General features: G+C 39.5%; 1 protein-coding gene across 5 annotated transcripts in view; it reads right to left on the bottom strand.

The window, feature by feature from the left end:
- Positions 1-4,601: 4,601 nt before the first annotated feature.
- LOC145351065 (CAP-Gly domain-containing linker protein 4) overlaps positions 4,602-14,200 on the bottom strand; it is a 266,003-nt gene continuing 256,404 nt past the window's right edge. For all 5 annotated transcript variants that reach the window (XM_080200665.1, XM_080200664.1, XM_080200667.1 and 2 more), the window contains one exon: positions 4,602-11,971. In XM_080200665.1, coding sequence (XP_080056791.1) covers positions 11,653-11,971 — 319 coding nt within the window. In that variant the 3' untranslated portion in view covers positions 4,602-11,652. The remainder of the gene's footprint in view (positions 11,972-14,200) is intronic.

Genomic DNA, 14,200 nt, shown 5'->3' with positions numbered 1-14,200 from the left:
TGGGTGTACCTATACTAAATGGGTTATAGCAGTTCGAGAAAGCAGCTCACCACCACCTTCTTAAGGGCAACTAGAAAGGCTGACCTAGCTTGGTGAATAAAAAAAATGCTTCCCAACAATAATCTAAGGAAAAAATTGACCTTCACATTCCTAATCTATCAAGAAATATGGAAGTAGGCAGAGATGACAAACTGTCACATAGATGCTTTACTCCTCCTACCCTTTGACTCAAGGTTTATTAACAATACTGTAGATAATATATATATTAATTAAAATCTTGCCCTGTGAAATGCTTAGCTGAAAGTTAACAATTCAGGGCCATCTAAGTTCAAAGATAGGTTGTAAACCTGTCAGCCACAATCTTATTGAATGGTAGATTAGGCTTGATGGGCCAATTGGTCTACTTCTGCCTCTAATGAGTATGTTCATTTGTAAATCCTGGAAGTTCTTCATAAGCTGAAGCTACTCAGCCATCTTAAATCAAGTAAACCGATATAAAAGTCTTGCATATAGTGCATCAGTTGTAGGTATTGCTCATGTAAAGTCCTTGCTATATTGACACTAGATTTGATCGCATATCTTCATAAAATAGCGACAAGCCACAACTGAACAGGTAGTATTCATCCACTGGTGGCTTTATCATCTCCTTTTAAAAACCTGATTTCTTCTGACCTTTAGTTGGAATTTGCCAAGCTGCTGCCAATCCATAGTTCTCCAAACCAGGAGCAACTAGCTTTTAATTGATCACAGAATATGTCTATTGTAAAAATACTTTACTGAATTAACAGGGTAGACCAGGTTTTAAACAACTTGACTTCATACAACATGTAACTATATCTTGGTTACATGATATGACATTTTCCCCTTCTTACTTCACTTAGGAGTGAAATTGGGTGCACCAATGACAAATTTAGTTTTGGGAGTACCCACACTTACTTGCACATGCACCCAGGCAGTGTTGCATTTACATGGTTATTTTCAAATGGTAATGGCGGCCATCATAAATGAGCAAAGGCCTTATTTCCATGTCAGACTGAGGCTCCTACCCCCCAGACCAGTTCACAAAATTGGATAAGTGGGAGCTTGTATTGCTCCAAGCTTGGACTACTCTTTCCAGCTCTACAGCAGCCATTAAATGGACCACTGGAGGCTACAGAAGAAATCTACAGTTAAGTTGCTTTGCAAAATCTTTGGAGCCAGGTAGATCATGAGCACTTATGAGACTTGGTCAACATCTGATCTAGCCAAAGTTAGTCAGCTTTGATTGGCCCAAAGAGAGCTACAGTTTAGTGGGATTCTGATAATAAATGCTAAGAACCCATTTAAGACAATTTTCAGGCTGCTGTGTTATTGCATACCTTGACTGCACACCATGTGAACTGTGCCCAGTTCCAGACAATTTCCTCCAACTTGCAAGATCCACCACTGTTTGAAATATTTCGTAAGACATGTATGTCAAAATATTGGAATATTTGATGTCCTGTAAATATAACTGAAGACTCAGATAATAGTCGTTCTACAGCCAACTATCAATGGATGTATACTGACTTTGCTTGTTGGATTATAGAAAACAGACTTTTCACAACATTTTGAAAGTTGTATGTTGAAGGGACTAGTCATTCAGAGGTCCTGGCTAATACCCTGGGGGCATAGACTGGAATTCTCTGATCCTCTCTGTCCATGGCTGGGATTCTCCAGATCTGCTGTCGCGAACAGAGGTTTGGTAAAGCACCAAATTCTCCATTCTCCTTGGCAGCGGTAACAGGACGTGCAAGACTGGAGAACTCTGGTCATGGATTCAAACCCCACCACGGCAACCGGTGAAATTTAAAATTAATTCAATAAGTCTTGATTGAAAAACAAGCCTTCACAGTGGTGACCATGAAAATATCATCAATTATTGTGAAAAAGTACCTGGTTCACTAATGTCCTTTAGGGAAGGAAATCAGCCTTCATAATCTGGTCTAGCCTACATGTGACTCCAGATCTACACCAATGTGGTTGACTCATAACTGCTCTCTGAAGCCAGGTAAGCCTTTAAGTTGAAGAATAGTCAAGGATGGGCAACAAATTCTGGCCTTGCCAGTGATGCCTACATCATGTGAGAAAATAAATTTTAAAAAATTAACCAGCCTGAATTTGAGCTGGTTCATATTAAGAGGTGATATTATAAAATGGCAATGTTTATGTAAAGAGGATGGTAGCTTTAGGGCATTGTGATGATTGTCCCATTAGAGGTAATACTGCAGAATAAGGGTCACATAGCCGATCAGGATTCAGAGGGCGGAATTTTACTGCCCGTTCATGCCACGCTCCCACTGCAGCGAGGCAAGAGAATTTGTTCTCTGTTCACTGCAGCAGGATGGGAAAATCACACAAGTGTGAATAGTGATAAGATTGCAACCAGAGTGTGGAATCACCCAGTGGTGAGAGAGTCTCCCAGGCACATTTTGGGGGCTAGCTACAGCCATGAGGCTGCTTTATGATTCTTAAAAGTACCTCTTGTTTTCACTAATGAAATCTGTGAAAGTACATACCTGCAGACATCAAGAAGGTGTGCATTATTTTGACAAAGTCAATCCTATCTACCAATTTTGAAATCAGGTTCATAAATTAATGCAAAAATCACAAATCACCACACCTTTACTTATCTAATTAGTCCTGAAGTGATGAAGTCAGTAATTAGGAATAGAACAAATTTAAACAACATATTCAACACAGCAATCAATCCTTACTCAAATGGCAGAGTCAAGATGATTTTCAGGTCCAAAATCATGCCGGGCAACAGGCACAATTGAGGGTATAACATGGAGGAATGGGAATAGAAATCAATTGTGCTCGACTTTCACTCAAAGCACGTAAGCAGCTCCCTTCAGAAATGAATGTGTTTCAATATATAAACAAGTAGAGAAAGGCCACAATATTTTTCAGCCATTCCACATTGATAAAAATTGATTAAATTGATCAGAAAAGGTTCAGCGTGACAGGTTCCACCAGTGTCATATTTTGATTTGGTCCTAAAAAGTTATGACAATAGGTATTCCTGTGGGGAACCATTGCTTTGTTTCTGACTTTCTTTTGCATGCTATACAAGAAGAACTGAAAAAGAAATTCTCTGTTGTAAAGTATGTTGTGTTACTGTCAGTGAAATAAAGGCATCTGAAGTAGAGGTAATTCAAATACTAATGCGCTAGCCTTGACATTATTTCCTGATAGATCACAAATAAACAATTTGCTAGCTTGTTCTGTAATTGATCAAAGCCTTAAACTCATGTTGGAAGCTATTTGATTTCTTTTCCAGTGTGTGCATTCAGAAACAATGTAGAATGTCAGACTTCTAAAAGGCTTCTTGCTTTGGAAGCGAAACCCTGCATTGGCACTCAGACAGCAATGTATTTCAGCAGACAGGGACGCACAGGGCTACGTGTTCTTTTCCCTGGGTTGTTAGGACAGGATGTCTGTTTATGCCAAGCAAGATTAGGCTAGTAGAGTGTGCCCTTCATTTTCATGTTATCTTAAAGAAATAAGTTGTATCGATTATACCAGGTAAATCTGATCATCGGCACCACTGACATACACCTTACTGAGGAATCATGGAGCTTAACAACACAAACTAATTCACTCCATTTACAAAACGACTGAAGAAATGTATACTCCCTTTCAAATCACAATGAGATTTTGTTGTTACATCCATGAGCCCTGCCAACATATAAGCAGATAGAAGGCACTGCAGATGATGTTCAGACTGCATTTGGGAATAACTGAAAACACTAAATCAAAGATGAACAGCAGACCCAAATTTGTAACAATGCTATATATATGATTTCTGCAACATGCACAGGAATTGAGATTTCAGGAAAGGGAAATACCAACATGGGAAAACTGTAATCACGGACATTATTCTCAAATAGCAACAAGAGACAGAAATGGATTTAGTTGATTGGTTGATAGAATTGTATCTATGTTAGCTACAACTACATAGAGATGCTGCAATTGTATTGTGCTGCATGTTACTGAAGGATACATCTGATCTGTACCATACAGTAGGAGTTACACAATGTCACCAATCCACTCAACAGGTGAAATTTACCAAAAACTGGCAGAATGTTGTTTCTGGCAAAAAACCCGGCATGTTTCTCTCCAGAGAAACCAGTCAGTTTCTATCTCCAGGTCTTAGGATATTGCCAAAAAAAATTTCACGCCATCATGCAGTGAGGCAGGGATTCAACACACTGGCAAAACCTAGCTGCTCAGAGATTGTGGGTGCCATCTTTAAAGGGGGTCCTGATCATAACCTGAGGAAACCACTGCCCCGCTCCCTGCCCAGCCCACTTCAGAACCTCAAGGGACCCCTTCCCCACCCCTGATCAAGGCAGCACTTCTCTACCCGCCACCTCACCAATTACTGGCCCCTCCCCCCCAATCATCAGCCCCTTCTTTCCCCCACTGATCATCAGCACCTTCCAACCTTCTTCCCCTCCTCCCCCACCACAGTCTGAGTTGGCACCAGCTCCACACCCCTCCCCCTACCCCCTGACCTACAACATTCATCACCAGCACTCCTGCTCCTCCATCTACTCCACGCCACCACCACATCTAAATGAATCCCCCCACCCCAGTGCTCCCCCTCCATAAGACTCCCATTGGGGACCTCCCCTTGACACTGCCATGCTGGTGCTGCCAGTGTCAAACCTGTGCCAAGGGGAAGTACCAAGGGGCATTTCCAGCCACTCCCTGGCCATGTCCCTCTATCCCAAGCTCTATACATATTTTTACAACCCCGTGGAGACCCCCACAACAGGTTCACACTTAAACGAACTTGTAAATGGCGCTGGCGTGACAGCGCCCCAGTGCTCGCTGAATATCTAGTGAGGGGGAGGGGGAAGTCCTGGAGAGATTAATGGCATACTCATGTATTAAGATGAACTTTCTGCGGCTGTGCAGCATGTTTCATTCCACTCCACTGACGAGGTGCCAGTAAGACCGGAACCGCAAGACCCGGTGGCACAATTCCCGCTCTCCGGATTTTCCGCTGACGGAAAGTGCAGGCTCAAAATCACGCCAACATTTTGTTCATTCCTGCAGAGTGTCACTGGCCAGGTTGGCATTTGTTGGCCATCCTTAATGGCCTTTCATAAGGTGGTGTTGATCGACAGTGCTGCTAAATAGTTAAAATATTTCATTTTTTTACCTGGTAACATGAAGCAACTGAAATAAGTCAGGGTGGTGTGTGGTTTGGAGGGAAACTTGCAGACAACGGTATTCCATGTGTCTGCTGTCCTTGCCCTTCAAGGTGTAGCGATCAAGAGTTTGGAAGGTGCTGTCTAAGGAGGCTTGACAAGTTGCTGCAGTGATTTTGTAGATGGTGCATTCTGTTGCCACAGTGTCTCAGTGAAAGGAGGAATGAATGTTGAAGATGCTGATAAAGTGGGCTGCTTTGTCCTGCATGGTGATTCAATCCTGCCTCATTTGAGACTGGTATAATCATCATCAGAGCTATCAGCTGGCATTATGTCCACAGATGCATGGAACAAATTAGCTCAGCTGTGAGCACAGCCAGCTACTCTAATCTCTTCCCCTGCTGAGTAGCAGCGAAAACGTGACACACTTGACCAGACTGCTCCATTTCCCAAAGAACACGGCAACAGTGATTACACTTCAAAAGTACTTAATTGATTGTAAAGCACTTTGGTACATCCTGAGATTGTGAAAGGCACCTTATAAATGGAAGTTTTTCCTTTCAGGGAATCCTTGATAACAACCAGCAGGCTCCACTTCTCTTCTGAAACCAGCATTTGTCCCTTCTCATCATTTCCCTCTTGCATAATCAAAGCTAATTCCTTAGGATAAATGTGTACTTCTATTTCCGCTTGCAAAAGTTGGTGAGGAGGAGATAGCATTTTGTGACGGAGTACCCTATCCTCATCTACTGGCAGTGTGCTCACTTAGGCTTTAACACTATTACGATGTTCCAGCACAATTCACATCTCAAATGTTTTATATGCAAATCAATGTTCTTGTTAGCAACTAAGCCAAGGGCACCCTACTCTAAAGCAGTTAATTTCTATACCCTCTTCCATTTCAGGTCTGTTTGTATTAGGTGTGGTTTTGTTGTACAAGCAGCAAATTAGTCAAGACACATTATAAGTTGAAGTAACAAATGCAAATTGACAAATCAGCCAAATTTGTAACTCATCACTAAACTGTAAGTTTCAGCTGCAATATGTCCCCTGTGGCTACCCATAGCTAGAAATGAACGAGTTATAATACTGTGTACATATCTAGCCGTGGCAGCTTATTTCATGTTCCAAGATCTTGTCGATAGTGCTTTCAAGATTGAGTGTTATCATCTCCTGGTGATCTGGGGTGATAAACATCTACCTCATTCAACACTGTCTACATTTTGCCAGCAGCAGGGGCTAAATGGTATACTGCTCTACTGATCCAGGGGCCCGATTTTCAGCTTCCACCTTTGTGTGCCAGCCATTGATGATTGACAGACTCTTTCACTGCGGCTTTTCAAAAAGCTTAAATATACATTTGAACAAACTCCATTTTAAATACAGGATAACATAACATTTTGTCCACGTATGCAACCTCTTATCTAAATATATTCACTTAAAGTTTCTTATCTTTCCTTGTCAGTAGTCTTCCAGAAACTGTTGACACCAATTTCCTGCCATCTCTGTGGTACCAGGCCCGAACAATATCAAGTGTTCACTAATAAAACAATATTGGTGACCCTGCAGATCTGGCCACATCTGCACTCCTCCAAAGCAGCAGATATTTTTCCTGTCTCCTGTTAGCTACTCGTGGTCCTTAAAGTATGCCCTGCAGTCTCATGAAGTTAATTTGAGACTAATTTTCCCAATACTCAGCCATGCCTCAGGGATGGTATCTTGTTCTTATATTACCAGCTCACCAATCCACTGTATTTACCATTTTGTTGTGATGTATCCTCCTATCTTACAGCACCATATGTTTTAATCATTTATAGTTTCAGATGGGTCATTGAAGGAGAGAAATTATCTTTTAATATTAAATTTAAGAGAGCTTGGTTTATAAGTGCAATTTACTTCTTCATTGTTTAGCTAAAGATTACTGATCTTGGTTTACAGAGCTCATCGGTTACAGGAACACTTGTTCAGCATTTGGGTCTCTTCCCTATAAATTACAATAAAGGAAATACTGGCTTATGGAAACTGTTGAAACTGTGAGTGTGTGTGTTACAGGCATATTTCATAACTGATTCTATAACATTTAATTGCTACATTAACAGATACAGGGATGTAAAATAGAAGTACAGTCAGGTTTAATTTGTATATTGTTGGACCAAATTAATATTTTCATACTTGTATACTACTGGTATGTCTTTCTGATGAATGTTGATTCTTTTTTAAATGGACAACATACAAGTAACATTCTGTGTAGATTTACACTTGTTTTACATTATTAGTGCAACAGTTGTACTTTTTCTGGTTGCAATATAAATTTGACGGCGCCAATATCCAAAGTAGAGGTGACAAATAACAATTGCCATTTGTCAAGCTAATTGACTAAATAAAGTTGCACTCCTTGGTACGTGTGTGAAGTGGTTTCGCTACCACTCATCTGTACAATGTTTCCCTAATCATTGCTACCAAAAAGAAAGAAAAAGACAAAATAAGATTCAATACAATTTCAGGCACAAACTTGTTCATAAAAACAAAATACTGCGGATGCTGGAAATCTGAAATTAGTAAAAGAAATGCTGGAAACGATCAGCAAATTTGGCAGCATCTGTGGGAGAAGAAACACAATTAACGTTTCCAGTCAATATAACTTCTCTTCAGAAAAAGTTATATTCTACTCAAAACACTAACAACTTCATTCATGTTCAGTTATTGTAAAATCTTTCCTGAAAACTAATTCAAACCCATCCACAGTGAGAAAAGATAGCCAGTAATTACAGTATTTAGATGGCTATCACAGCATTGCTCCACATGAGAGGAAAATTATCTCTTCAGGGAATCATATTGCTGACTTGCTTACCTTATAAAACTGCCACTGGGACTGCGTCTAATGACAGGTAAAATAAATGCATCACTGATGCATCTGTTTTACAATCTCTTATCATCCAATATAACTGGGGTAATGACGTTAGCTCTTTAGTATTTACAGAAAGTGATGCTGCCAATTTAGATCAGGTTACAACCTCTCCACAGATGCTGCCTAGCCCACTGATCAGTTTCCAGTATTTTCTGTTTTTATGCTGCTTACTTAATATGAATAAATAGACAAAAATACCATTTTACTCATCACAAGTACACTTCCATTACGGAACATACTTTGTATTGTTAACTATAATAGCACAATGAAACATAATATACTTTAATTTCGATATTCAAAAATAATAACCCTTCTCTCCGAACAGAATTTTTAATATATATACATTATATATTAAAAACTTCAAAAGTGCATACATTTAACTTTACCATAATGGTTGGGAGATTGAAAATGAGTATGTGCGTGTGCACGTGTGTACGTGTGCATATGTGTACTGTGCGTGTACATCCACCAGATGTTTAGGGGCATCAGAATTAAGATGTGACAATTTGTTTACGCTTTCATGCACACTACACAGTAGATATTATGTGGTACTTTCATATAATGATACATTATATGCAAAAAGTTACTGATCTGTAATACAAATGTTTTTATGTATATATCTGATACTGATGCCTCTCAACAGTCAGGTAAAAGCAACAGCATTATCTTCATTGAAGTGCAACAAACTGTTTGGATTATTTGTATATTTGTGTATTATTACTGCTGTCACATTCACACATATTGTCAGCATTGTAAAACTTTTCCCTATATTTTTATTCTGACCTCTCATTTTCATACGAGATACACAGACTTGGAATTTCCTTGTGGGTGCAAACTGGACCTAAAGATGCAACCATTGTCATGATGTAAAATTACATTCAAGTGATCTCCAAGTCTTATTAGAATATATTGAATTTAACATGGCTGTAAAATGGGCATAAATCAGCTTAAATTAGCATAATTGGGGCTCATGCAAATGTCTTTGCATCTTAAAATTGAATGTTTGATTCATTTAACCATCATTCATATTAGACACAGCGGTCAGAGTTCTCCAGCTGCACTCACCCCCAAAAACTGGAAAATCCCGCCCGAGGTCAACAGATCTTTGCATGGTCCGTGTCCCCCCACCCTCTCCCACCTGCTATGATTCCCATGATGGGCAGGACAGGAAAGGTCCCCCCAGCATGTTTAAGATTCCACAATCTGGGAAACTGTTCACTTTTTAATTCATGCCATAAAACAGGACAGATTCTTTATTCTTAAAGAATTAAATTATGAAGACTGTACTAATCAGGAAGGGAATTAAGGGTTAAGGAGATGAGGCATGCAAGTGGAGTTGAGGATTATCATATCAGATCACGATCTCATTGAATTGCAGACCCGATGGGTCGAATGACTGACTTCTGCTCCGACAGAAGTGGGGGGGAGCGGGGGCCACAGCGGATGCCTTCAACAGGCTCAGAGTGCCAGTTAAAGAGAGGCCCCCACAACTGTCCACCATGAACCCATACAGAGAAATCTGCTGGGTTGGTCTCTGGCATGGGCCCCTCCTGCTACAGGTTTAAGCCCAGCAGTGGCAGCATGAGGCCCTCAAGAAGGTATTAATTGCCCACTTAAACTTCTCAGTTGCCCCACTGGTGGGTGAGCCACTCCATCCACCCCTGTCACTGGTAAAATTGTAAGAATGGGCAGGAAGTGACGGCTAAGCCACCTACTGGATTTAACCTGCACATCTGCCTTATAACCTGCCTTTGGGAAATGTTAAAACCAGCCCACTGTTTCATCTGGTGGAGAAATCTAAAACAAGGAGGTATACTCTTACAATAAGGACTAGAGCTTTTAGCAGTGAAATCAGAAAGCACTTGATATCACAGAGATGGTGGAACTCTGGAATTCACACCCTAAAATAGAGGGTCACTTGAAAGTATTTATGGATTTTTATTAGATAAGGGAATCAAAGGGTTTAGAATAAATGTAGTTGAGGCACAGATCAGCCATGATCTTACAAAATGACAGAACAAGCTTGAGATGGCACGATGGCACAGTGGTTAGCACTGCTACCTTACAGCACCAGAGACCACGGTTTAATTCTGGCCTTGGATGACTGTGTGGAGTTTGTATGCTTGTACGTCCTCCCCATGTCTGTGTGGGTTTCGTCCGGGTACTCCGGTTTCCTCCTACAATCCAAAGATGCATAGATGAAGTGGATTGACCTTGTTAAATTGCCCCTTAATGTCTCAAGATTTGTAAGTTGAAGGATTAGAAGGATAAATACATGGGGTTATGGGGATAAGGTCTGAGTGGGATAGTTGGATAGTTGGTGCAGACTTAATTGGCCAAACAGCCTGCTTCTGCATTGATTCTATGCTAGGCTGAATGCTCAATTCTGTTTCTAATGTCAAACTGCATGGGTGGATTTTCCAGCCAGGCTTGCCCTAAGACTGGAAAATCCCACTCAAAGTCAATGGACCTTTGCATGGTCCGTGTCTTGCCCACCACAGGAATCATAGTGGGTGGGACAGAAAAGTTCCGCTCCGTAACTATAATTGTGTAGAATGACAAAGAATGTATAGCACACAAACAGGAAATTTGGCACAACTAGCTTGTACCATGTTCATCCCCACACAGGTCTCCTTCCACTCTGTTTCATCTAACTCTACCAACATATCCTCCAAATTCCTTTCCTCCTTATGTACTTATCTAGCTTCCCCTTAAACACATGTGTTAGTTACCTCAACAACTCCATGGTGTAAACATGTTCCACACATTAACCCATCTTTAGGTTAGGAAGGTTATCCTGAATTCCTTGTTGGATTTATTAGTGACAATCTTATATTTATGACTCCTAGCTTTGGAGTCCCCAACAGACTGAAGTAATTTCTCTACGTCTACACTATAAAATCTTTCATAATTTTAAAAATCTCTATTAGGTTATTCTTCAGCCTTTTTTTTATAGAAAAGATCACCAGCCTGTTTAGTCTTCCTTGATAGATATAACCTCTCAATTCTAATCTAATACTTGTAAATGTATTTCTACAGAGCAGTCACCTTCAAGGAAATGTGAGATTAATAACCCAAATGAGTAAGACGGATTGAAAACCCATTTCAACATATGAAATTATATATACTTTTAGGAGTGAGATATTTGGAGTAGGTAACATTTTTAGAACAAATTGAATGAGATTCATCTCAAATGGTGAAGAGGTGACAGCCTTGTGTATGTTGCCACTATATAATGAAATGCAGCTGTTCTGAGACTTCAGCGCATACATTATAGGAAATAGACACAGAGTAGGTCTCAACGTAAGTAAATGTTTGAAAAAAACACTAAAAATGTTGTATTTAAAAGACAAACATATTGACTTTTGATGGAAACACATAAAATTTCAAGAATTATCCATATTGCAGTTATAAGTATAACTCACGATCAAAATTAGACAACCATTTAAGTCATGTAATTTGTTTCCAGAGTGTATAGGGTGTAAATGTGGAGAAAATTCCTGGCTGAAGTGCACATGTTAAATTCTACCTAAATTCGCCCTGATCTCACTCCAAACAAATATCTTACCCATAAATATCATCCACCAGTTTGGTGCCATTAATCCCTCGATATGTGACCCGGCTTGGTCGTACCAAAACCCCATAGTTTGGTTTACAAGTAAAATAACGTTTCTCTCCCACAGAACCATCATTTTTTCCTTTTGGTGAACGCAATTCCAACCCAAGCCATACACCAGGAGCGAAGTCAGTAGGTCCAATGTATTTAATGGTCGCCATCTCACTGGAGCTGCTCAGTAATACCTGTGACCCTTCCTGTAACTTTACACTTCTCTCAACAGTGCTTGTGTTGCTCCAACTTCGTCTCATGACTGCATTCTTCGATCTGGAAGCAAGAAATAATGTTGTGAGAAGTAAATCACATGATTCAGATGAAATGTCCATACCCAAAATATTCCTCTCCTGGATTTATTCAGCTGCTACTTAAATTGCTATGCATTATTAGAGTTCTTGTTTTTTTAATCTTAGATTTCTGACATTTGTAGCTGTTTTCACTTGTACAAAATCTATTTTAACATAGATTTGAAGATTGAAAGTAGTTCCTGTCTCTGAACAATTTCAAAGCTATTTCTAATGTTTAGGCATAAATCACTCAATACTCAGTGCTCAATTTAATTATACTTCCAGCAGACATTACAAGAACTATGGTGCAAAACATCTTAAGAATGAAGTGAATGATAATGACTGAAAGGACTTAATTTAAAAGGTTTTCTGCCTCAATTCTTTGCCTTTTCTCTCTAGGTTTCCCCAAGTCCAGCTAACAGAATGGGCTGAAGATTTATTTCTACACTGTCATAAATTCTGCAATATTACCAACAACTCTACAACTTACTAAGTATAATGACATGGCTTCCTCTCTCCTCATGGAAATTACTTGAGCTCCACCTGGCCCTCTCTTAGACCATGACTGAATAGGAAATCACAGACCAGCGAGCTTAAACCTGTATTTACCAATGCAGAACATAAACTGTACTATCAGACAAAATAATTCATACCAAAATTTCATTAACATTGTTATTCCTATCTTCAAAACTTTCAACTAAAAGTTATATTTTTCTATTAAGTTAACTAGATACCCGTTCAAAAGGAAGGAGGTGTAAATTGGATCAGGTTGGAAAACTGGGCATCCCATTTCTGAACAGCTGAGATTTTACTGGCAGAGGCTGTTTCCCGCAATACATAAATTTGCATCAATCAGGTGGAAGAAACCCACCTTCCAGCCATTCCCAACACCAGCAGAAAACACTCCAGTTATTCAGAAACTAATCTGAGTGGTTGATGATCCCTCTAAGTAGTGCTGATAGGAGATTTCGTCCTAATGCTGACCACATGTTCAATTGCATACATTTGAGAGAGGGCATAGGATGGAAAAGGTAAGACAAAAATGATAAATCTGGCATCAAAGCAGGGTTTTATGGTGATTGATATTGTAATCTACCAACTCTGCATACGTTTGGCGCACACTCCTAATCTTCATGCCAGTCCAAAAATCAACAAGATAGCATTCGGCACTAGCCACACTGTAAGAGTATGCCTGCTGAGGACGCCATTTTGATACCAAAACAGTGCCTATAGCAACAAAACTAAGGTCATAATGAAGTCCAATGTTGCAGCCAAGGTTTTCATTAATCAAGTCCATTTCTCAAATGTCCTTCTTTCCACCAGCATAAACTTGTAAAACGTTTGCAGGAAATAGCTTCAGTAAAATATATTATTAAATGTACCCTATCACTAGCTTCCTGTTGCTTCCTGTCCTCTTTTGTTTCAAGGGCACACCAAAAAAAGTAAAATGTCAGGACATTAAGACATTATTAACTGTTGTACTTTTTAATTATACTTATTAAAGTATCTTGAACACTATTAAAATAGTGCAGTTTGAGATGACAATTTAATAGTCACTTTGTAAAGCTATTGCTGATGGCAGTTCTAAGCTTTACTGGCAGTGCAATAAAATAATGAGATTGGGAAGTGGCTTTGATAGCATGGTCCACATTATTTGTTCCATAACGACCCCAATTAAATTATGGTAAAAATATTCATCACATTTGCTAAGTTTCTTTTATACGTTCATGGGAGTCATTGCCTAGGCCAGCATTTATTGCCCATCTCTAATCACCCTTCAACTTGACATACTAACAACTGTGGACTATGTGGTTCCACATATATGGTCTTGTCACCAGCTTTGATAGGCTTGCTGTTTTGCAAAGTACTGCTGAGTAATGAGATTTGTTCATGAGCAACTACAGAAATAAAACCATTGCTTGCTTCACCATCAAACATCTGATGACACATCTACAACACAGTCTTGCATGCTGCTAAAAACTAATAAAACAAATCACACCCAGCTGGAGGTATTACACCATCCAAAGGTCCTCTCATTTTCTCCAATATTATAATCCAACAGTTCCATTATCATTTGGCTTCTTCAAGGAAATCAAATTCAGACAAAATACAACATGGTATTTATAGAATTCATCAGTTAGATGGCACCATTACTCTTACCAAAAATGCACCATTACATTATTTTTCATAAAAATATCAGCCCGTGTAAGCC

The sequence above is a fragment of the Carcharhinus amblyrhynchos genome, chromosome 12, assembly GCF_965287045.1.
Source record: "Carcharhinus amblyrhynchos chromosome 12, sCarAmb.v2.hapA, whole genome shotgun sequence".
Classification (NCBI taxonomy): Eukaryota; Metazoa; Chordata; class Chondrichthyes; order Carcharhiniformes; family Carcharhinidae; genus Carcharhinus; species Carcharhinus amblyrhynchos.
Note: the sequence above shows the minus strand (reverse complement) of the source record. Positions and strands in the feature narration are given on the sequence as shown.